A 22677-nucleotide genomic window follows, 5' to 3' on the forward strand; every position below is an offset into this window, starting at 1 on the left:
CGGGTTGTCTCAAAAGGGTAAAAAAAAGACTTCAAAAAACAAATTGCGGTGAGCGTGGATCGAACACGCGACCTTCAGATCTTCAGTCTGACGCTCTCCCAACTGAGCTATCCCCGCTGTTGCGTTCTAAGCTGAACAAAGTTTCTTATTATTTTCTTGGCGAGAAGATCCTCCACAGAAAAACCATGAGGGTCAAATTCGATGGAATAACAATTGTCTTGTGTAAATTGGCGAACGGAGATGAGATTTTTGACAATATGTGGGGTATGAAGAACATTTTTTTAATGTGAATGTGTGGGTGGGAGTATGTAGAAGAGCAGAACCAGCACCAATGGAAGGTAAAGTGGTACCGTTACCAAAGATACCGCGAGAAATAAGGTAATGGGGAACGAGAATAGGACGAGAGGGTACCATTTGTGCCGGTCGAGGTACCATTCCCCAGGTGCTTAGGGCTGGCCGACAGACGCCGAATGGAGGCCCTGAACGTCTCATGACGGAGCAGCGCTAGACGTAGTAGGCGGTGGAGGTTGATGCAGCGCCGAGTACGCCTGACCGGGCGCGGGCGAAGGTCGTCGAGGACCCAGCACACCGGGACCCGTGGCTCCAGTCCACGGGGGCCGCCGGGAGACGCCAACTGGAGTACCCCACTGATAATTCGGTGGGTAAGTTTGTTGCTGTTGCTGTTGGCCATGGCCACCGTTTGAGTTGCCAGTGCGACCACCGCGGCCGCGTCCGCGATCGGAGGTGGAGTTGGGGCGGTCTGCGTCAGGGCGTGTCATGGAAGAATCGGTGGAGCCTGATGACGAACCAGCAGCAAGGAGTGCAGAGCCAGTGGCCTGCTTGGCGCCACTAGCTTTGAGAGAGCTCCTCAATGGTTAAGTAGTCCCTGGCCTGCACAAAATGTGGGAAAGGAAGGCAAGACAGGAAGCATTGTGCTCAGGACACTGAACTTGGGATTGAGACCGCGGTCAACTGGTGAAACAAGGTTCGTTCAGAGGCCGGCTGAGCACAATCTGCAAGGGCGTTCCGGCGTTGGCGAGCGTCTGGAGTTTGCGGCAGTATGCCGAGTTGGAGAGGTCACCTCGACTGAGGTTGTGAAACTCAGCCTCAAGGTGGGCGGCGCGGCTGGGCTTGCTGCCGGAGAAGATGTGTGAAGACGCTTTCGGACGCCGTAAGCTGTGGCCGATTGCTTCATGACCATGTCCAGAAGTTCATCTGAAATGGTGGCGTAAATCCACGTAAGGACAGTGAGATTTTCGCGCACCCAATCAGAGTCGTCATGGCTAGGCTCGACATCGGCGACGTGGGATTGGAGTGAAAATCGACCAACCACGACGAGGAACAATATGCGCCACTTGGAGTAATTGCTTGATTAGATATCAATCGTGAAAGGGATCGGCGATTTGATATTGATACTGTGGATCGCCTGGGAGGGAGTGTCAGGACTAGATTGAGAGACCGGCGAGGTAGGCAGGACGGGGAAGTGGGCAGAACTGGGGTAGGGACCGTGTCGTCGGCAGCGGAGGATGGAGCACCGTTGCTCATGGTTGCAAGAGAAACAACCAACATTCTAGAATAGAGGCTGCTGATACATGTAAGAGACAAAGTTGCAATACTTGCTGTATCCATTATCAGCACATGCCGCATATATAAGGTACAGGAGCGACCAGCGCTAGGTTACAACGGAAAGGTAACGGAATGCTGTTGGACTAGCGCATGCAGAGAAGCGCAGGGAGATGGTGCCTACCTGATCTTCTGGAGGAAGTTGAGCATGCTGACGTTACGTAGTAGCTTGAGAATCGGTCCTCCAACAACGCATGCTATCCGACAACAGTAGACAAGTGTAGTCGCATAACATGAAGCCCCGTTCTCTCATTTACCTTTCAAAATTTCGAAGTCTCAGCTTCAATAACAAGTAATCAGAGAGCATGAGACCCAAACCGTTTTTCAAGTTCAGTCGCATAACATGGAGCTGCAGCCAGGGTTTCAAACCGTTTTTCAAGTTCAGTCGCATAACATGAAGCTCCGTTCTCTCATTTTCCTTTCAAAATTTCGAAGTCTCAGCTTCAATAACAAGTAATCAGAGAGCATGAAACCCAAACGACATAAAAGGGAGCTCAAAATGGCACTCTTTTACCGGGATCATTTTCTTTCTCAGTACTCACAAGATTTGTCAGTTCCCCGGCGGTAATTGTGCAGCAAAGCTCAAGCGATTAGAGTGATCAGTGATTTAATCATGCAGCACAACAAAAAGAGAGCATGGTAACTATACCTCATGATAAGAGTCAGACCAGGAACCTTTGAGGCCCTGAAACGACTAGACCGGAGTTCAATCATACTGGTCAGGTGTACGTGTACAGATCTGACAACGCCTTACACTACAATTAATAGTCCACTACATAAACAATTAACACGAACTACAAAACATTTAATACTGTACACGCTAGTCTATAATTAAGAACAATAAGCAGAAGCATCTTCACAACAACGAGCATAGGAGCTGCTACACTGGGCTATCTAGACCAAAAGATGTCATAACTAATGGCGAGATGGCTTCGAACTACATAACATGAGTCCTAGGATACAGTACGCCCATAGCATACTGATGCTAGGTAGAGATTCTTGGACCATTTCTCCTGCAACGAAACAAGAGTACAATTTTTCAGATCCAGTGGAGAGTTGCAATAAGCTATTGAATGAGGTACAGGAGGCTGATAAACCTTCACATGTTGACTAGGGAAAGCAGATGTCCTCAGTGTCTCTTGGGTTTCATCTGTAGGCCTTCTCCTTGGCTCACTTAAAACGAATGCAGCCTGATCCCAAGTCGCAGCAGTTGCGGTTATCCGGTAACCATTGTCCCACCTCTTATGAATTCCCTCGCTGGGATACAAGAAGTCCAGTTCAACAACCTGGAAAATAAACACAAACATATCAATAGCACAAAAGAAGTATCACATTTAGCCATAAAGTGTGAAAATAAATGCAGAAATATGAAATGGAAAGAATGTTACCTGATCAGAAAACCCTGCGTTACGAGACATAACAACTGCCCATCTACTTCCAGCAGTTGCCATGGAAGTTACATAGAAACCATCTCGCCATTTCTTGTTTATCCATTTGTATGGGAAAGTATCACTTACTTTGTAGGACTGCTGTGTATACGCTGTTCCTGGATAGACAAGAATATTCGTAGTAGTCAAAAAGAATATTTCTACACTAAGACAGGAAGGCCAAGTGCAAGCTTTAACTGCTATACCTTTAGACATCACTACCAGGGAACTTCCATTGTTTGCTCCAGCAAGTGCAGTTATATAGTAGTTACTCTCCCATTGCTCCATTATCCATTCCTTCAGATGGACAGAGAAAAATAGCATTGATTTTAGCAATGTAGACAGCAGCCAATCTAGTAACTTAGATCGAAAAACTAAGTCATTATTTTGTAAACATTGCAACAAGGTGCAGGTCACTCACTTTGTGAAGAAAATGTGGTGTAAGCTCATAAACTTGGGAAGTGAACCCAGTGCCAGCATCCATGATTAGTGCCCAGAGATTTGAACAGGATGCTATGCAACTGATAAACAGGCCATCTTCATTCCCTTTCTCAATGTGTTGCACAAGCCTTGAATCTGCAACATTGTAGTGATACCTGCAACAGACCAGAGTACATATGTTGTATCGTTTTGCCTCAACCAAAAAGGTGCATCGTAATGTTAACCATTAACTAAATTTTGAGCCTTATAAGAGAGAGTACCTTTGTTTCATAGCCCGCCTGGCATTATAAACACTTATCCACTGTGTTGCAGGCATTCCCATCCTCATCTTCTTCTTTGGTTGTTCATCTACCTCTTCCTCTATCAATAAGCGGCCTCTCTTCTGGCCAACTTGATGTATAAGCTTTAGAGAAGTTGCAAGGAAGATTAGATGCGCTCTAAGTATATTTTTTTTTTAAATGACAGATTGCAAAATATGAACTTACCTTCTGAGCACCATCAGTGTTAATTGGCCTGATATCTGGATTTGGGCCCACTACACTATCAAAAAGCGATACACACTTTGCATAGTTGGGTTCTTCGTCAAACTTCAAGTTGACCACATACTCAACAAACTCCCTGAAGGGTTGTGGGCAAAAGCAACAGAGAGATTCTGGAGAGGTGCCCATTTTCTTCTTGCAGACAAGGAAACCTTTGTTTTCTCCCTGCAGACGCAAAACAACCATCAGCTACACGAATACATCACTCAAATCAATATAAATGGAATGGAGGGTCCCACAGTTTACCTGATAACCTTGCCAAGGTAGACGCCCCCGTAGAAGAAAGACTAGTGTATATGCTAAAGATTCTAAATCATCCCTCCTACTACCTATTCTCCCAAGATGTGCATGAACACTAGCATAGCGAACTGTTCCCCTGAAATAGCAGCAGCAACATAACAATAAGACCAGTATACAGGTTCAGTTGACCCAGCTATATGTGGAAGTAACTACGAAATGCTTAAGCACCACAGGTTTACTAGTTACTGCAACAGGATGTTTAATTTGGCATCTCAACGGAGATTTAAAGAGTGATGCCATTTCTTGTTAAAATATGACTATTACGAGGCATGCCAATAAGGACCGTTTGGCTGGTAGTGATATGGTATAGGTGAATTTGGTGCTGTTGAAATGTGTACAGACTGTACCAGGTTCTACAAGGCAAAGGAAATGCACACAAGAGAATACAAAATGGGAGACAATAATGGTTGGGTCAAAACTAGTAAAGGGTGGTTGTTTTCTGGCGTAATGACTAAATCCAGAATCTATGGAAAAACAGCAAACGGAAACCGGACAGTAAATGTGACATAATAATCTAATATCATCTATAAAGCGCTAGGGACAACGCAAGTGATGCAAATCATAAAATCTCCATCTGGTCACCTGAAAACATCTGGTCGCTGATCATAATCAACATGGAGTCCTGTTGCACTATCCTTCCACTTCGTAGCTGTCATCATTATTAATTAATATTAAATTAATCCACACTCCTTAATCTGTTGTCTACATACAGACACAGCTGAATCACATCATAGTCAAGCTGTTGGTTACTCAATAAACAAGTACAGATACCTAAGCCAAGATCGACAAGGAAGAGTTTCTTTTCTTCAGGCGTTCCAGGAGTCCCAAGCAAGAAATTCTCTGGTTTCACATCCCCATGAACATACCTGACACCGCAAACATTTTCATTTTAGAAATTTGACAGCGCAGGAAACAGGCACATGACGAAAAAAGTGCTATGAGGAAAGAATAGTTAGTGGTGCCAACTGACCCTTTTGAATGCATTTTCTCAAGTATGGAGATAGCTTCAATAGCAATACAAGCAACCATCTCAACTGACATTCTGCATAACAAAAGGAATGATGTTAATGGTCAACTAAAAGCCAACACCAAAGGTGGATTGAATCTGATGGCTCACGTGTGGGAGCTATTATTCCAGACATCCCACAAACTGGGCCCTAGCATATCCATAACCTGCATTTTAAAACCAAGTTAATTAACATCTAAAAATAATCAGAAAGAAAGAAAGAAGTTGATGTTCTAACGATACAAACAAAGTGCCATACCATAACATAATACTCCCCTTGGCGCCCTTTGTAGTGGACTCGAGGAACGCCATGAATGCCACCGAGGGTGCTAAACATGCAATAACCATGAGAGTCGATCAGCTACCTAAGCCTTGAGGGGATCTCAAAAAGCTTACACCTTCTTGTCCCCAAATTGTAAGATCATGGATCCACTTACTTGTAAACTGCCCACTCATAAGGAGGGCCATGGTTGCATCCTTTACTGGTCCTATGCTCAAACTTCAATGCCACCTAACATACAAAAGAAGAAGATTTACTCCCAACTGCAAATAAAACCCACGATTCCAGCTTTCCAAGACAATTGGTGGCAAGGATCCTCTATTACCTCGACGGCACCTGGACTGGTAGCTGACATGCGGCGGCCAACATATACTTGGCCAAATCCTCCTTTCCCAAGCTTTCTGTCAACTCTATACTTTGGTGAGTTGCCCACCTGGACCTGCATTTAGAGAACAAACAGGCGAAGATTAAACCAAAATCATTTGGAACAATTGGAGGCAAAGTGCAAGGTAACGTCTTTGGGCAGCAAAAGCATAAAACAAACCGCACACAACCGAAATCTATCGAATAGCCTCAAAGAGAGTTTGAACACTCCCCGCCAAAACCACTCGGCCGAAAAGAATCTCACTTTTCCGGCCAAACCAAAATTTCAGTTCACGGATGAGTCTACAGAGAACTATCACAGTGCTAACGTTGCATCCAATCCACGCGAAAGCAGGCATAATGATATATTGTTAAGAACAGCTCACCATATCAGGGACTGGAGTGCTTCCCTCGTCATCTGCGGCCGGCTTGTCGGCGCTGCGCGCCGCGCTGTCCGGGTTCTCCATCTCACGCTCCCCCTCGCCCTCGCCCTCGCCGCTGCCGCTGCTGCCGCCGCCCCCCGCGACCTCAGCGGGCCTGATCTCCTCCCGCTCCCTCTCCTCCGCCCTCGCCACCGCCCTCGTCGTCGCCCTCCGCCTCGTCTCCGCTGGCGGTGGCGCCGGCGCCAGCGCCGGTGCTACCTCCGCCTCCGCCGCCGCCGCGGGGCTCCCCTGCGCCTCTCGGGCCCTTCGCGCCGCGCTACGCAGCACAGGCATCCTCAGCCATGGAGCCCCATGCCCCCGCCCCCGCCTCCTCCTGAGATTCCGCCGCCGCCGATCTCGGAGGGGAGGAGGAGACGACCGACGCGGCGGCAGCGCGGTGCGTGGCACCGCGACCGAAACGCTAGGGTTCGGGTTGGTGTGGGGCAGATGTGATGTGATGGGGATGGGGAATGAGGGGGGGGGGGGGGAAGGCAGGCAGGCGGCGGTGATGATGTAACACCGGCTGGCTGCGGGACGCAGCGCGAGCGAGTTCGTGACGAGAAATGAAATGATTGCCACCGTTGTGGGTGCTGTGTGTGTGTGTATCATCCATCGCGAGCGAGAAACACACTGCTCGCGAGCGAGAAGCGTCGGCGTGTGGTTTGGGCTGCCATTTGCTCCGAGGACGCGACAGGCTACACCGAAGCTCTGCGCGCTAGGCACCTCGTGTCTTCACCATCAAATGGGACCAACGGCGGTTCGCCGGCAAATACTAAGACCATCCTAACAATTTTTCTTTCATTTCATTTATTTTCTAAGTCTTTTCTCCATTTTTATTCCTTTAATTTTTTCTTATCTTCAACAATTTTTTTTTAAAGAGATTCGTAAAAAAAAGATAATCCCATTCTAGAGGGAATAAGTTAAAAATCTCTTCATAAAGATAATCATGAAAGAAAACCGTTGAAACACTTAAAGAAAATATAAATCATTTCGCAAAGAGATTCTGGATCACGAAAAGAATTTATTGGGCATGATCTAACGTGTTGCATGGATGGAGGTGGAAAAGAGACAGGAACCAGGATAAGATTAAAATTTTAATTCTAACCATTCATCTCTTCTTAATTTCTACCAAAATCTTTCATTTATTTTTCTTTTCCTATCCCATCTCTCTTTAAATGAATACAACATACTGGTATTACGATGGAAGAACGGAGCATGAAGAGGAGAATAGCGATGCTTTCTTTTTTGTCCATGGTGGCAGTAGCAGGCATAAGATTTTCAAATTAGTTGTATATACTCGTCTTGCTCGTGTCAGCACCATAACCACTGCCACATCCACCTCGCTCGTGCCCACCCCGTTGTCACCGCCGTGCCCCGCCTGACTTGCGCCCACGTCATAGCCACCGCCCTTCTGGCTCACACCTGTGCCATAGCTACTGCCACGCCTACGTTGTGCCCTACCCTGCAACCCCCACCTCACTCACGCCCACGCCATCATCACCTTTCATCTCGTAGTTGACGGGTCGAGTGCACTGCTCGTTAGGTGGTGGGTTGTCACGCATATAGTCTCAACCTCTTTGGAACTGACACACTCACACATGCTGTCGTCACTCGTGCCTCGAAGGTGTCTGGACCGCTATGCGTGGCCGCATGAGGTGTTGGTTGTGAATTGTGGTTACGTCAACATCTGTTAAGTCGTAGTGAGATGAGCGTAGACGGTCGTGAATTACAGTCACCAGATACATCTATAAAACATTACATATAGAAAACAAATCTGTATAAAATTTACTTATATACACCTATGTTTTTGAGTAAGCCTGCCCTTAGATGGCAATGATTCGAAGTTGCAACTGCAATTACTAGGTGTTTGGAGGTTGCTAGGCATGACGGGTGGCAGGAAGATAGACGAAGGATGAGTTTGGAAGGATGATGTAAAGAGTTGTAGTATTTTTCTTGTAGATATAAATGCATGTATTCCAAGTAGTAAATATATTGCTTGATAGCATCACGAATAAACATAGCAATGAACAGTGTATTCATTTTGTCCTCGAATGTGACTCATGTAAGTCTCAAGTTGGATAGTACCTATTGCTCGATAGAGATTTATATAGGCTAGCAATGTAACAAAACAATAAAAGAGGCAACATATTACAACTCTTTACATATAAAAATGGGGATAAAACAATAAAAATATAAGATCAGCAATAGAGGATTGTGTAGTGTACAATTGGTATAGCACCATCACTTAAAATATGTATGTATAAATTTTCTCGCTAACAAAATGTAGTCGTAAACTATACACAACTATCTAATAACCACACCATACCTTTTAGCCAAAAGAATAATATTGCAATTTTTTTTTGTCCAAGACAAGCATGTAGAACTCACAATTCCTTTTTAAAATCTTACAGTGAACTTTAATTTTGTTTGAGAAAAACTAATAACTATCTCAAGTAATACCGGCCATACGAGCTTATTCATTCCTCGATGTCCATCGATGTTATCATTGCATCTATTTCCCTTGAAAGATAGAAGTAAATCTTTCCCGCGAGGAATTGAAAGATAAATCTGTCCACATCAAGATATCAACTTGCCAACTTGCAAGTACTGAGACAGTGGTCAGCCCGCACTTAAGTTACCCCTAGACAAATTGATAGCAACATATTTGGGGTATACTCTATGGTACGTGCAGCAGATTCCAAAACATTATCCATTTTTTATATGCCACCCGTTTGTACCCACGAGCGCGTTCAGGGAGTTCCGAAATTTTGGACTGCTGACACGGTCGCAGTGACCGCGCGGCGAATTGGTTGCGCGGCTTCGGGCCTCCATCTCTTTTCTTTTCTTTTCCGTTTCCCCGCTTCGCCGAACGGTTGCCGCCACCGCGGTGGATGGGCTCCCGCGTTTGGGAGGGCGAAATGGAAAGGCAGCCAGGAAACGGTCTTCTACTTCTTTCTACTCAGTTGGATGACGGCTCCCGTTGCTGGCTTTGGTTTCCCGAAAGGGCGACATCTTATAAAGAGACTGAGGAGAGTTTTAATTATTTAAAAGAATAGTATTAGATTATTTGTATTTATTCAGATATATTAAGTTAAGTTTTTATTTGATAACCGAATCTAAAGCCATAATAAATGGATACAATAGTTAATATTATAATTAGTTACCCATATGAAAATGATTTTACGACACTTATAATTGGATCTGTTTGTATACGCGGATGCAAAGGCTGTATCTATTAAATCAGACTACTGCATATTTACATCCGTTGAAAAAAACAGTAGATAAAAAAATAAATACGCTTCTACTTAGTATTATAAGCATCCATCCGATCGGACAAGATAAAATTGAGACAATAAAACACACCCTATCTATCTAGCTGTCCCAGCTCCCACCCCAAGCTGTCATCAGGTAAGCCGCACTGTTCCAAGCCCCGTCACATGGCCCCTCGCTGCCCGACGCGCTGCGTAGCCACTAGCGGTAGCTCGGGACCAGCCAGAGCGAGCCGGGAGATGCGTGCCCAACCCAACGCCCTCCTACGAGCTGGAGCGCGGCACACCCTTGCGATCCGATCAAACCACTGTGCACCAAATGGGCACTTACAAAATGACGCGGCACAAGTTGCCAGGACCCCCTTTTTTTCCTTCTAGATTTTGTATTGCTCAATCAGCTCAACGGTTTGCTGGAGATTACCTGGAGTTGGCTCAAGTGGATTGTTGTATGATATATAGGGTCAAGGTGAGTATACAGTCTTGTACATGCTGTTTTTGATTCACCAATTGAGGTATGAAAGAATGGATTATAGCCCATGGCCAAACAAAGAACGTTACTTTACAGAATATGTGAGAAGAAGAAGAAGGAAAAAATATATGGGGAGTTAACACTGCGTGTGGAGCTAGAATCAGGAAGGAATGGCAGGACCGGCAAGAAATACCAAGGGCTCCTATGGCAGGTTGGCGTTGGGCAGCTCCCTCCACGCGAAGTCCTGTAACATTCAAAAACATTGATCACCGGATTCCGGTTAGAAGTTCACACGTGCATGGACCGAACCCGAAACACCGTGAATGAGAATATGTGAGAGCATAATTGGGTACCTGAAGGCGGTGCAACAAGTGCATCAAGAACAAATGCACAAACACCTGGTGAATGTATAGCAGATTTAGTCAGAAGGCAATCGTGATAAGATGAAAAATGCGAGCATACAGGAAATAGAAGTTATGCAGTCCTTGCCAGATAGAATAGCAGGCTGACTCGAGCAACAGGATGTCGCCACAAAAATCTAGTTGCGCGGACAGCTCCTGAATCTAGAAGCTTCGCAGCCTTTTGTAACTGTAACACAAAAGATGCATAGAAAACATGGTAAACTTGGCAATCATCTTTAATTTAACAGGCTGTAGGTAAATTTTGATATTCATTTTTAATTTAACAGGGTGTAGATCTTCAGATTTCCACCGGTCACATGTACCTGCTGGTTTGCTGTTGTCATGTGTCGATGATGTAGAGGAAGAGGCCTGAAATATGCATAGTTATTTGCCTAGTAAAGCCGTACTGGAACTTGCAAATAGAGGAACACAGCTAAGATCGATCACAAGCGTACACAATAAGCTGCTTCTGTTTCATTGAACATTATCACATGATAAAAAAAAAGACATGAACACATTTTTTTCTGTATATTTGTAGCAAAATGGAAACGGTAAACGCACTCCAATGCCTTGATATCAGCATCTTCTTCCCACGATGATGCTGATCTGCGAGAAGCTCTACTCCTTTCTGCTTCAACCTATCCAATGGAGGACATTTATGACATAATTTCAACAAGAACATCTGCAGGAACCTGATTGCAGGCAATAAATAGCAACAAAGAAGAAAAATTAGGAACCTGCACTTCATGAAATTGTCTCATTGATTTCTCCAGTTGGAACTCTAGTGCAGCTTTTTCACTAGCCATGGATTCTAATTGTGTTTGCTTGTGGTACTGTAAGAAGGATGCATGCAGAATCAAATTAGCTCTCGTTTATCAAATGTCAAGGATATAAAATAACTTGGGAGGGATTAGTGCATACCAACAAGTCAGTTAGCTCACGGTATCTCTTCTCTAGCTCAACATGCTCCTAAAAACAAGAAACATTTACATAAATAACTGCAAATATGATATGGTAGCACCAAAAGTTGTATTAGTTCGGTTAGATATTAAATCATCTCAAACAATACGACTTGGATAGGGTCCAGTAAAGTAACATTAATAAATTGACCCTAAAACATAGATAAATTAACAACAGATATTTCACCTGTCTAGAATAATGCTCTGCATCTCTTCTCATTCCAGCCATTTCAACTCTCATTTTCTGTAACTCAGCCTGCATTATGAAGAGAAAAAAGATGCAGTGATTACAATAACAATGCATAGGATTACAGTATTGACAACAACTCCATTTCAATGTAATATTTTCCACCATAGCAAATCTGATCATCACAACAATACTTATGTTGCCTAAACACCTAGTGTTCCAGCAACAAATTTAGAACTCTAAACTATGCATATCCAACGAAACTGCAATAAATTGACCACAAAAAAGGTGAATCTTTAATTATATTATTAAATTAATGTTACCTCCAAGGATGATATCTTTGATTCTGCCTCTCTTTGGCTTTGGTGTGCACGCTCAACTTCTTCCTGCCAAGCCTGCATCTGCTTTCGCAACCATAAGAGATATAACCACCAAGATATGTCAGTTAACTTGTGCAACAAGGGCATGAAGTACACCAAAAAGCACATCTCAAAATTAAGCCATGGAAAGAAATAAGATATCTGGATTTTTTTTAACCTGAAAAACTTGATTAGCTTCTTCGGAAGGCTTCTTCTGTGCACGGTGATTACGAGCTTCCATCTCCTGCAGTTCTTGTTGTAGTGATCCACATTCAACCTAAGATAGCCAGAATGCCCATAGTAAGTAGGAGAACCAAAACACCTCAGATATGAAACACAAGGTGGAAAGGTATTTACCTCGAGCACGGCCACCTTGTGCTCCAATTCCAATGCTCTAGATGAGCTTTGATCAGCAGCTCTCTGGATGTCAACAGAACAGTTAAGATCAATATTAGAGGATTACTCAAATGTATTATGACAAGGATTAGCAGCGTTAGAGCTGAGATCTGCATGAAATAATGGAGGCAGATGTACAACACAAATATTAAATGAAATACAGGAACAAGAGCATTGAAGTGAAGTTATATCACTTTTACCCGTATTATCGTTCCTACTGTATTCATGCTGATTCTTACTTCAAGAGTTCAAGGATAAACCTCTGAAATCTAAATGAGTAAATTATGTTTGCACCTGTTCAAATCAACATGCAGGATCCCAATTGTTGAATTAGTTCATGTTGGCAGCAGCTTGTTTTAAGGACAACCTCAGCTGAATTTTTCAAATAGCATATGGGAACAAAATAAAGTAGTCCTTGAACAGAGCAGTATACACCAGAAATTTATCTTACAGGAGTAACCATAATAAGGCATTCAAAACTTAATAAGTATCATTCATTCTGCCTATTCTAGAATGTAAAAGTTTCTGAGACTAACAGAAAAGTTGTGATAAATGGCCTTTCATTGTTTCATCGTGCATGATATGATACGAGAGGCTAACCAGAGCCGAAGAGATGTTTAGCAACAAGGTGCAAGTTTCTTGTTAGTATTAAAAAATTTGGCTGGATAACTTTCACATCCTCGCAAAATAGATCATGACGACAGTTAAACCTTGTAAAATTACCTGGATTCTAGCAAGAGCATTTGATGCCTCGACAGCCCGATGCTCTAATTCTACTTCTCTCTCAACAGCTGCCTGTGTTGTAACAGCAAGCAATAAAACTATAACAGAAGATATTATGACAAATATAAATAACTTAAGGGAATGAACTTTGATGAATTACCATCTTTGTGGCATTATGTGCAACACGCTCCTCTTCAGCTCTACGCTCTGTGGTAGCAAGTTCCTCGCGCAAAGCCTAAATTAAACAGTATCAGTGGAGGTTATACATCAGCATATGGAGACTGTCCCAGAAACCATCGTTGCTTTACTAACCTGGATGACCCTGGTTTCAGTAAGTTCTCGGTTCCTCTTGAGACCATCCATGTCTTCCTGGTTCAGCAGACAGCAGGATCAATATTTAATGATCTATCTTTTTTAGGATTAATATCTATCTATTTAATGGTATCAACTGTTTACCATTGAGGCTTAAAATAAAACAACTGTTCATGGCTATTCATACAGTCATACAGCTTAGGATCTATATCCAATAGAGAAGATATAGCAAGCAGCATCATGTAAAACCAAACTGGAACTATTTATTGCGAATCGGTTCAAGACTTCCAGTGATATACGACAAAATCAATATACGTTTCAGACTCAAGAGAGAGTAGGCCATTCCTAGTTAAAACTGCTCATTCAAGGTATGGGCACACAGTCTGAGCTTATAAGTCAGAATGTCAGCTCCAAAGTTCATTAAAAAGAACCATGAGAAAAAATGTTGGTAGAGATTGTGAAAGGGTATGCATACGTTGATGCTTGAGAAAGGCAGAGAAAAACAAAGCACGCATGCATGCCCACCCGCACATGCAGCTCCCAGACCAATAGTAATACTAGGGAGAAGATTTTACCCATCACCACAAGATTTTTATGTTAACATCATCTAGAAAGTTACGTAAGACCAGATGTTAATAGAGCACCAAGTCTACAAATCACATCATCATTTGGTGTTTTTTAAATGAATGCAAAATATCCAGATCAATATTTCAAATCATAGATACAATGGGCCATAAACATGAATGTCAAAAAACTTAAAATAGAATGTAATACATACGCTTCTGCAGTATTCCGAAAGAACATCACAAATGTAAAAATCAACCTTGATTAGATCAAGACAACAAAAAACTTAAAAACATTCTTTAGCTTTATCACATCAAATCCCAGAAAGGGTAACCTCTGTACCAGCATGTGTCAACAATAAAAGTTGCTAAAGACATGAATAAGTAGATGCTCCAAAAGTGTTTATGAAGCGCAAAACACAAATGGTAGGATAATAGGATACAATCTGTACTGTCCTTAGGTACTTGTGCTAATATGCATATAGAAGAGATAACTAAAAAGAGTAATATAAGATGAAACCTCTAAATATGCAAGCTTTTCTTCTGCAGCTGCCGTTTTCTTCTTCCAAGAGTCCAATGATTTAACTAGAGATTCAATCTCGCTGTTTTTTGCAGTCAGAGCATCAACCATATTAGATTCAGCTCGTGAACCTTCTACTCTGGACATTGATAGTTCTTGCTGTAGTTGCTTTATATGAGCTTCATACGAGCTAGATTTCTCTCTCTGGTATGTTTTATAACATCAATATATATTAGAGAAAAACACCTAGCATGTATTTGGAGAAGAGAAATAGAAAATTGTAATCAGAATAATGCGCATAAACTAGTTTGACCTCTTGAACGAGAAGTTCCTCCAGCTGTGCATTTTCAGATTTATATTCTTGGAGGCGGGATGAGAGTCCAGCACAAATCTGTAGGTATGTTAAAAAACAAATCAATAATTCAACATATAGGCATAGCCACAATGGATTGGTAGCAAGGCCACCAAGCTTATGCTTATCCTTACCCGAGCTAACCTAGCTTCTTTTGACTGGCCAGTTTTGACAGCGCTTTTTAACAATCCCTGAGCCTGTCAAAAAACAAAAAATAAAGCTATATTGTGAGAACTGGGAAGTGATTAAGAGAACGTATTCACATATCAAGCAGAACATTTTGGTCACTATGAGTCCAATTTCGGCAACCTACCTCCTCAAGTGGGTCTTGTTCTTTCACAGAAACTGAATCAGTTTTCTGTCCCTGCTGATTCTCTGTACTTTCTGGTGAATCTGAAAAGTTCTCTTTCTTTGATTCATGCAGTTTGCCAGTAGCCCCTGTGTTGGGTAATTCAGATGCATTCCTCTCCTGGATAACAGACACAACCGAGTCTTTCTCCTCCAAATTAACCACTGGAACAATCTCAGCAGTCTGGTTAATGCTGCCTGGCTCGTTTTTCTCATCTGAAACCAAAGAACTTTCGACAGCAATCTCTAAGTTTCCAGAGTGTGCAACACCATCCACGCCAGGGGTTGTGTCCTCAGAGTTTTTCTCTATCCGCTGGACTTTGACTGCAGTATCAATTACCGCCACACCTCCCTCAGTCTTAGGACTGGCGGTAGCGTTATCTCCCTTCTCCAATGCTTCCTCGTTATTCACTTCCTTGACTTCAGTTGAAGCAACTTCGGGTTCACTAGCACTAGCATCAACACTTGACGAATCTGCAGACGGCGAAGGCCTGATCTTCTCAATCTTCATTCGTTCCCGCGGCGGTTGCCTACTCTTCCTTTCTTTCTGAGCCACTGTCCTGTTACTGCCATCCGTGGTAGTGAGCTTCAATGAACCCTGCAATGCGAATTTGCAGCAAAGCATGAACAGTGGCTCTCATGCACATTATGTAAAGAAACAAAATGTTCTTAAGAAGGATGTTAAGTAGCAACCTTCTCCCTCGTCTTTCCCTTCTTTGCTTGCACTTCTTGGCTATTCGACCCTTTGCAAACAAACATCAAAACTATTGATTAGCCCACTAGCTGAACGGCTCCATGTGCACCGTAAACCAGGGAGACATGCTACCTGAAGGCTGAGAGGTAGACTGCTCATCCGACATCTCGGTAGCCACGATCTTGGCCCTCCGGTCGACGACCTCTAGCAAGTCTATTACAAAAAAGAACACAGCTTTTAAATCCCGCATTGCAAAACATCTCACAGCGTACTAAAGCATGCAATGACACGGCGATGGGTTCGGGTTAGGTGCAATTGGGCGCACCAGAATGATCAAACGGAACACACTACCAAAGCTAGATCGTAAGATGTAGCAATCCTAGTATCGCAGAGTAACCCGCGGTGAGGGAATACGAGAGTTGTGGGAGGGGAAGAGGAACGGCAGATATTCATCGCGGGGAGGGGTGGATCTGGGCGGCGCGGTGGGACAGGGCGAGGGAGGTTGGGGTGCGTACCTTCGGCGGCCTTGAGCCAGGAGGCCATGGCAGGAGGACGCTGCTGGATCGCCGCTTGGCGAGAGGAGGGTGGCGCAGTGTGACGGCGAGCGAGAGTAATTGGCTGATGAGATCTCCGGCCGCGGCAGTGAGATTCTAAGGTGTCGCAATGGCTGGTAGCGTGGCGGGGGTCGGGTCGGAGTGTTGGACCAACCAGCTACTGAAATAATTAATGATAAATTTTACTACCTCGTCACATAGATAGCCCGTCTAGCTCAGTTGGTAGAGCGCAAGGCTCTTAACCTTGTGGTCGTGGGTTCGAGCCCCACGGTGGGCGACCAAATTTCTTTTGTTCTCCTAATTGTTCGTGCTAAATTCTCATTTTGTTTTGTTTCACGCTGCTTCCTTTTGCTCATAGGAATGGTTAACTGCAATACCATGCCCTTTGTGTACTTCCAAACATGATATAGCCCGGTTAACTCTTTAACACACACGAGAACAAACCTGGAACCTTCGTTTGCTGCTATGCAATTTTGACTTGTAATCGACCTTTTTGTTTTTATCAATGCTAATTTTAGCCTCATCGACTCATTATAAACTCTCAACTCATTTGATCTCTCTCTCCTCTTTTTTTTTTTTTTTGAGAGGAACTCATTTGATTTTTTGGCAGATGTTAGGGCTAACGTGTGGCGTGACCCATAACAGCGTCAATAGTGCTGTCAGCTTTTGAGCCCATGAGCTGAATCAGCTTCAGCCCCCACCAGCTGCAAGGCCTGACAGGAGAGTGAAGTACGCCTAGGCTTTCTGTCATTAGGCCCAACCGAGGCTTACATGGACTAAAAGCATTCAACGCTTCATCTGGGCCCATTTGCAGAATTGGGCATATTTCAATACTTCTCTTCCAAGCTCCAAACGTATTAGGCCGAAAACTACATGGACTAAGCGGGGTTTTCTTTCGACGGGATGGGCTTAGCTTTAGTACTACTGTCAAGGTTAGAGATAAATCAAATCAAATAACCCCCAGCGTTTAACCATTTTTTAATGATGAAATGGTCAAATATCCTAGCCTCTGCACCAGAGGAGTACACAGCCGTAAGTCCAACCTATAGTTTCACTTATTATTTAATGCTAGTACATGCCTGATCCCATGTTAAGTGGTTTGCGATTAAAAAAAACAAGAAGTTAAAGTGGTACTTTGTTTGACATTCACACTTTTTTAAGATGAAAGAAGTATATCGTCCGGCCTTCATATCAATAGGATATCAGGGCGTCAATGATACATATACCCATTACATATCCATTACATTACTTGAGATAAAAACACATTAAAAAGGAAAGAAGGAAAAAAAAACTCCATCCCCAACTGCAAACCATCAAACACGTGGTAACTTCTGAACACTTGCTTGTTGCTATTACGACCTCCATAATCTTCCAATACGGATTGAAATGACCTCGACGAACTCCGAAAAGTCATCCGTCCACCCGCATCACCATATGAGGATAGAAGAACATGGATGTCAAAGACGTCATGAAGAAGATATATAGTCTCCATCAGTTGACCAAAACAAAATCCAAGATCCATGTTGCCTCTGACTAGACTGAGCCATCAAGATAGCTCGCACGAAAACAAAGCCGCACTCCTTCAGCTAAACTGCATCAAAGAGGCCAAGATCTATGAATCCACAACAACACCTCAAAGGAGGGAAGCGACATTAGGAACACCACCATTGCTTGATCATCATATCAAAGGTTTTCTACACTCCACAAAACCTCGAGCGGAGTATGACGCCCCTCCTAGACGATGCCTCCAAAGGGGGAATGTCCACGAACACCATCAAGGAGTTTCACCCAAGGCCGACGCCGCACCACACCTTCATTGCACATAGCCAATCGTCAACTCCACCTCAAAGACATGGCCACAACATCGTTGCTTCCACCATTGCCGCCACCAAACTTTTTGGCAAACGCCAACCCCCCCCCCCCCACACACACAACCACCTCCTCGCCGATGACATTAGTCTTCATACCTTCATATACATGGAACTTGATCAAGAACGAGGAGGAAGGGAGGCGCAATTAGACTACGGGCCCTGTAGCTGTTGTCACCTTTGATGAACATGATCACAAGGTGTGCCATTCATGCTTGAAGCTCCATGTGGGGGATTACCCATCATAGGCACTACACTTTACCTAAGTGATGATAGCCGCTTCCATCTTCAACATCGTCGGCCCGCAAAGTGCATGCACTACCAAGGCCCAAGGCGGACCACCTCGATGATCATCGTTGTAGCAGTAAGGACCAGAGGTGCCTAGCCCCGATAGCCACCATGCCAAACCGCGCGGGTAATAGTGGCCACTACGTCGGCAATCCCGTATGCATGGTCACCCTCACAGATCTAGGCGGCCTCATGTTGCCACTCATATCTCGGCGAGCGCAACGCAAATCGACCACAACGCCAGTGGCCCACACAAATCTAGGTGACTATGTCGCATATCACGATGTTCCTGATGGGATCTCCATGGCCACCACACGGACTTGACACTGACAATTTCGCGAGAGACCAGGGAGGTGGAGGGAGGGGAGAAGGAGGAGGATGGAAGGAAAAGGAGAACATCGCCGCTAGATGCAGTGGGGGTCCTGGGTTTGAGATTCACATCCTTCCTAAAAATGATGCTAAATCAAACTTTGATAGTGTTCGTATTCTTGTGATGAACAATCATAGAACTTTGATCTGTCTCATTTATGCCTTCCTTGCAATCTTACTAGGTGTACCCGTGTACCCACACAACTACATAAGTACTCTACGCTATGTTTCATGGTATTTCACATAGTGTGTTTGTGCCAAATATTGAAGAAAGCATGAACTCTAATTGCGTATACTTTCAAGGATGCCCGAATCGTGTGGCAACGGAAAGGGCTGTCAAATGCTTGGAGTTGTGAGAAAATGCATACGGTCTTCCCTTCCTTTGTCCCCTTGCGGACTTGCGTTCTGCCCTATTGCAAGTAACCGGGGCTATTCGTGGGAAAACGAAAGCACGTCAGTACTATTGTGAGAGCGTTTATTCTGCAAAGGAAAAGCAAAGTGTACGTATTTCCTCTGCTATCGCACAGAGTCTCAGGCAGTGAAAGGATCAGTGATGTCATAAGAGGGGGGGGGGGTGAATTAGGACATTTGGAACTATTTTGGTTCCAAAAACTACACAAGATAAATCTATATCAATTTCTATTTAAATGTGCTCTAGGTTTATCTAGTGTGTCTACTCTATTGATCAAAGCACTTGCAACCTATCCAACAAGATAATTTACAAAAATGTAAATGCGGAAACGTAAACAAGGTAGAGAGAGCAAACTCAGCACAAGGGATTTTTCCCTGTAGTATCAATGCATGAATGCCAACCCTAGTTTATGTTGGAGCTCCACAAAGGATATGCTTCCGGTCGGCACCCGATCATGGCTCTTGAGTCACCAAGTAAAAAAAACAAGATTTCCACCTGGATGAGCCACCAAACCAAGGTCTCACGACTAGCATCTTTTCCGGTTCCTTGCCACCATGATCACATTGGAGCTTGAGCCACAAAGGCAAGAGTCTCCACACAATCGCCTTGTCGCCGCTCCACACCAAGTCGGAAGGTCAACAAGCTTGCCGGTGAGTCACCAAGACTTCAAGGTGCCGGTGTACCACTTGATACAAGGTTGGATCACTCTTTAATCCACTCTTTAGACAGCAATCACCTATCAATACTCTCTCTAGGCCTATAAACACTAATCACTCTCTAATAGTGTGCTTAATAGGCTTGAATGATCACTTTAAGCATTTTGGTGGCTTGGATGTCTTCTCAGGTATACATGAACTTCTCTGGACTCTAGTAGCTTCAAATGGCCGAGTGGGTGGTATTTATAGCCTCAAACTCGCGCACTAGCCATTAACCCAATGGCTCTGAAAAGTTATTTGCACCGGATGATCCGATGAGAATAATAGTACTTAACACTAGATCATTCATGAGTACACTCTCACAAACTAGCTGTTGGAACCCTACTCAAGCCTCTGTGAACACTGTACACACCGATGTATACTTCATCTCCATCACCGGACTATCCGGTGAGTTATCTTAAGCCATCTGAGCCTTTCTTTCTTCTCTGTATAAATTGCTCCAGTGTATGCATCTAGTGCTCATCACTTCAGCACGGACTATCCCGATGGTTGTCTTCAACCAACCAAGCCAATGCAACCCTCTTTGAAAATAATGCTCTGGTGTTACACTGCCTTCATCACCGGACCATCCATTGGGTTGAACATCGTTCTGCTTCTTTGCACTATTCATTATTCAGTGTTCATTCCATTCCCACCGGACCATCCGATGGGTTGAGGCTTCTCTTCTTTTCTCTAAAAATGCTCCGGTGCAACTCCTACTGATCACCGGACTATACAGTGAAGCATATTCTTTAGCACAACACCTTCTCTGGAAGAATTGCTCCGGTGAGCACTCTGCTAGAAAACACTAGATCTTCCGGTGAGGTCTTCAGACCTCTCCCCCATTTGACAAATATACTCTGGTGAGTTCAAATACCCAGAACACTGGACTATTCGGTGTGGCAAATCTTCATGGGACTTCTCCAATTCAGTCCAACTTTATCCCGGCTGCGGTGGCTTCGTCATATATTGCATTCATAAGACCTACTAACATATATTCTTAACAAACATATTAGTCCTATTGACTATGTTGTCATTAATCACTAAAATCACAATCATGATCTAATAGGGTCATTTTCGCTATAGATAGGTTGGGTTGACGAAAAGGAACATATGGGAGTGCTTCCTCGCTGCAGAATCCTTGTACTAACTTCCGACACAGAGTTTGGATTTTTAAATTGCTGACAAGCATATGCGACTCAGAGACACGTCAAGCCACATTGTTAGCCAATTTTTGTACAACACTGTAATGCCTCAATACTATGAAGTTTAAACTGTAACTTTGAAATACGATTTGGTTTATGTGTAATAAGTGATTGATAAAATGTTGTTTTTGGTTTGATGATATTTTGATTGCATAAACATGCATATGTGCCGTAATTATAATTATGACTAACCAAAATTGAAGGAAATGGAGTTAGCATAGTTCTGTTAATGTCCAGGGCAAATTGCAATCTCCAGATGGTCCGGTGTATATGAATTTGTACACACCAGATGATCTGATGAGCACTCAGAGACAATATTGGAGCATTTAACAGAGATGCAGGATTTCAGTGCCAAAGCTGTTCTACACATTGGATAGTCTGATGATCTGATGTAGTGCATGTCGGAGTATTATTTCTTTGGCGACATAATTTGAATATTGCACCGGATGGTCCAGTGTTCAGGGGATGTGAACACCGTATAGTTTTCCAGAGAAGTGTGCCAGAGAGAAGATACACACTGGATAGTCCGATGATGAACTATGTGAACACTGAAGATTTCACCGGACCAATTAACAGAGATGTTGCAAAATGAAGTCTGATGCAGTTGTACTCACCGGATGATTCGATGATGAACCTTAAACTCACCGGAGGGTTTTCCAAGGGATTTCCAGAGAAAGAATCTTTGTACTCACCGGATGATCCGGTGTTTAGAGTTTGTACACACTGGAACATTCCGATATTCATGTTTTTGTAGACTATCTTTTTTGGCAGGAATTTAATTTGAACTAACTTGTGATAAGTTTGCATGGTATTTTGGAGATACATGTTTGCTTGTCTCATGTTGTGTAGGTGATGGATGTAACTTGGCAGCTGGTGGTAGAATGATCTAGACTAAGCAGGGTGCTTGGTGCCAGACGATAGAGGAGATTGGATGGAGTCAAGGGTGATCTTAGCTATGCACATGGAGGTCAATCAAAGCTTAAAAGGAATGATAAAGGCGGTGTATTGACAAAGTCAAGCAAATGTGATGCCAGTGCAAGTGACAAGGCTGTCCGAGGGATCAGGAGCGGGAGAGATTTGCTGATGATCAAGATTACAAGACAGAATACACATGTCGACATCGGGATGCTTGTATGAGGTCAACGCAAGTAGTAGTGAGTCACGTTTTGAGAAGCATGCGAGACAGTTTCATGGTTTGGCCTCAAAACCGTGGAAAGGTGAAATGCACGTGGTATCATCATAGAGCTAGCGTCGAGACGAAGCTAAGTCATGAAGGTGTCATAGTCGGACGGTAGACGGAGTGAAAAATGAACCAAAATATTCTGGTGGTAGG

At 43.7% G+C, this 22677-nt stretch overlaps 2 protein-coding genes and 2 non-coding genes across 5 annotated transcripts; 1 reads left to right on the plus strand and 3 right to left on the minus strand.

The window, feature by feature from the left end:
- Positions 1 to 44: 44 nt before the first annotated feature.
- Positions 45 to 117, minus strand: TRNAF-GAA (transfer RNA phenylalanine (anticodon GAA)). Its single transcript has one exon. It is a non-coding gene; the product is annotated as a tRNA-Phe (tRNA).
- A 2126-nt stretch (positions 118 to 2243) lies between these two features.
- On the minus strand, positions 2244 to 6992 carry LOC133908716 (casein kinase 1-like protein HD16). Of its 2 annotated transcripts, XM_062350852.1 has the most exons (16): positions 6366 to 6988; positions 5942 to 6055; positions 5774 to 5847; positions 5596 to 5665; positions 5448 to 5503; positions 5301 to 5372; positions 5102 to 5196; positions 4913 to 4979; positions 4277 to 4406; positions 3977 to 4195; positions 3752 to 3894; positions 3472 to 3646; positions 3257 to 3347; positions 3012 to 3169; positions 2721 to 2909; positions 2244 to 2636 (listed from the first exon to the last, which is right to left on the minus strand). In XM_062350852.1, the coding sequence occupies exons 1-16, from the start codon at positions 6693 to 6695 to the stop codon at positions 2577 to 2579; spliced, it is 2043 nt and encodes a 680-aa protein (XP_062206836.1). In that variant the 5' UTR covers positions 6696 to 6988; the 3' UTR covers positions 2244 to 2576. The 2 variants fall into 2 exon arrangements, with proteins under 2 accessions (XP_062206836.1, XP_062206834.1); XM_062350850.1 differs by having other exon boundaries at positions 3012 to 3347; positions 6366 to 6992.
- A 3105-nt stretch (positions 6993 to 10097) lies between these two features.
- LOC133908717 (golgin-84-like) lies at positions 10098 to 16636 on the minus strand. Its single transcript, XM_062350853.1, has 21 exons — positions 16469 to 16636; positions 16086 to 16166; positions 15953 to 16002; positions 15225 to 15857; positions 15046 to 15108; positions 14873 to 14950; positions 14560 to 14763; positions 13477 to 13533; positions 13325 to 13399; positions 13165 to 13236; positions 12403 to 12465; positions 12224 to 12322; positions 12010 to 12087; positions 11687 to 11755; positions 11462 to 11509; positions 11278 to 11373; positions 11102 to 11178; positions 10864 to 10909; positions 10632 to 10727; positions 10493 to 10540; positions 10098 to 10383 (listed from the first exon to the last, which is right to left on the minus strand). Exons 1-21 carry the CDS (start codon positions 16494 to 16496, stop codon positions 10342 to 10344), a joined length of 2103 nt encoding a protein of 700 aa, XP_062206837.1. The 5' UTR covers positions 16497 to 16636; the 3' UTR covers positions 10098 to 10341.
- A 75-nt stretch (positions 16637 to 16711) lies between these two features.
- Positions 16712 to 16784, plus strand: TRNAK-CUU (transfer RNA lysine (anticodon CUU)). Its single transcript has one exon. It is a non-coding gene; the product is annotated as a tRNA-Lys (tRNA).
- Positions 16785 to 22677: the final 5893 nt, after the last annotated feature.

The sequence above is a fragment of the Phragmites australis genome, chromosome 2 (assembly GCF_958298935.1).
Source record: "Phragmites australis chromosome 2, lpPhrAust1.1, whole genome shotgun sequence".
Lineage (NCBI taxonomy): Eukaryota > Viridiplantae > Streptophyta > Magnoliopsida > Poales > Poaceae > Phragmites > Phragmites australis.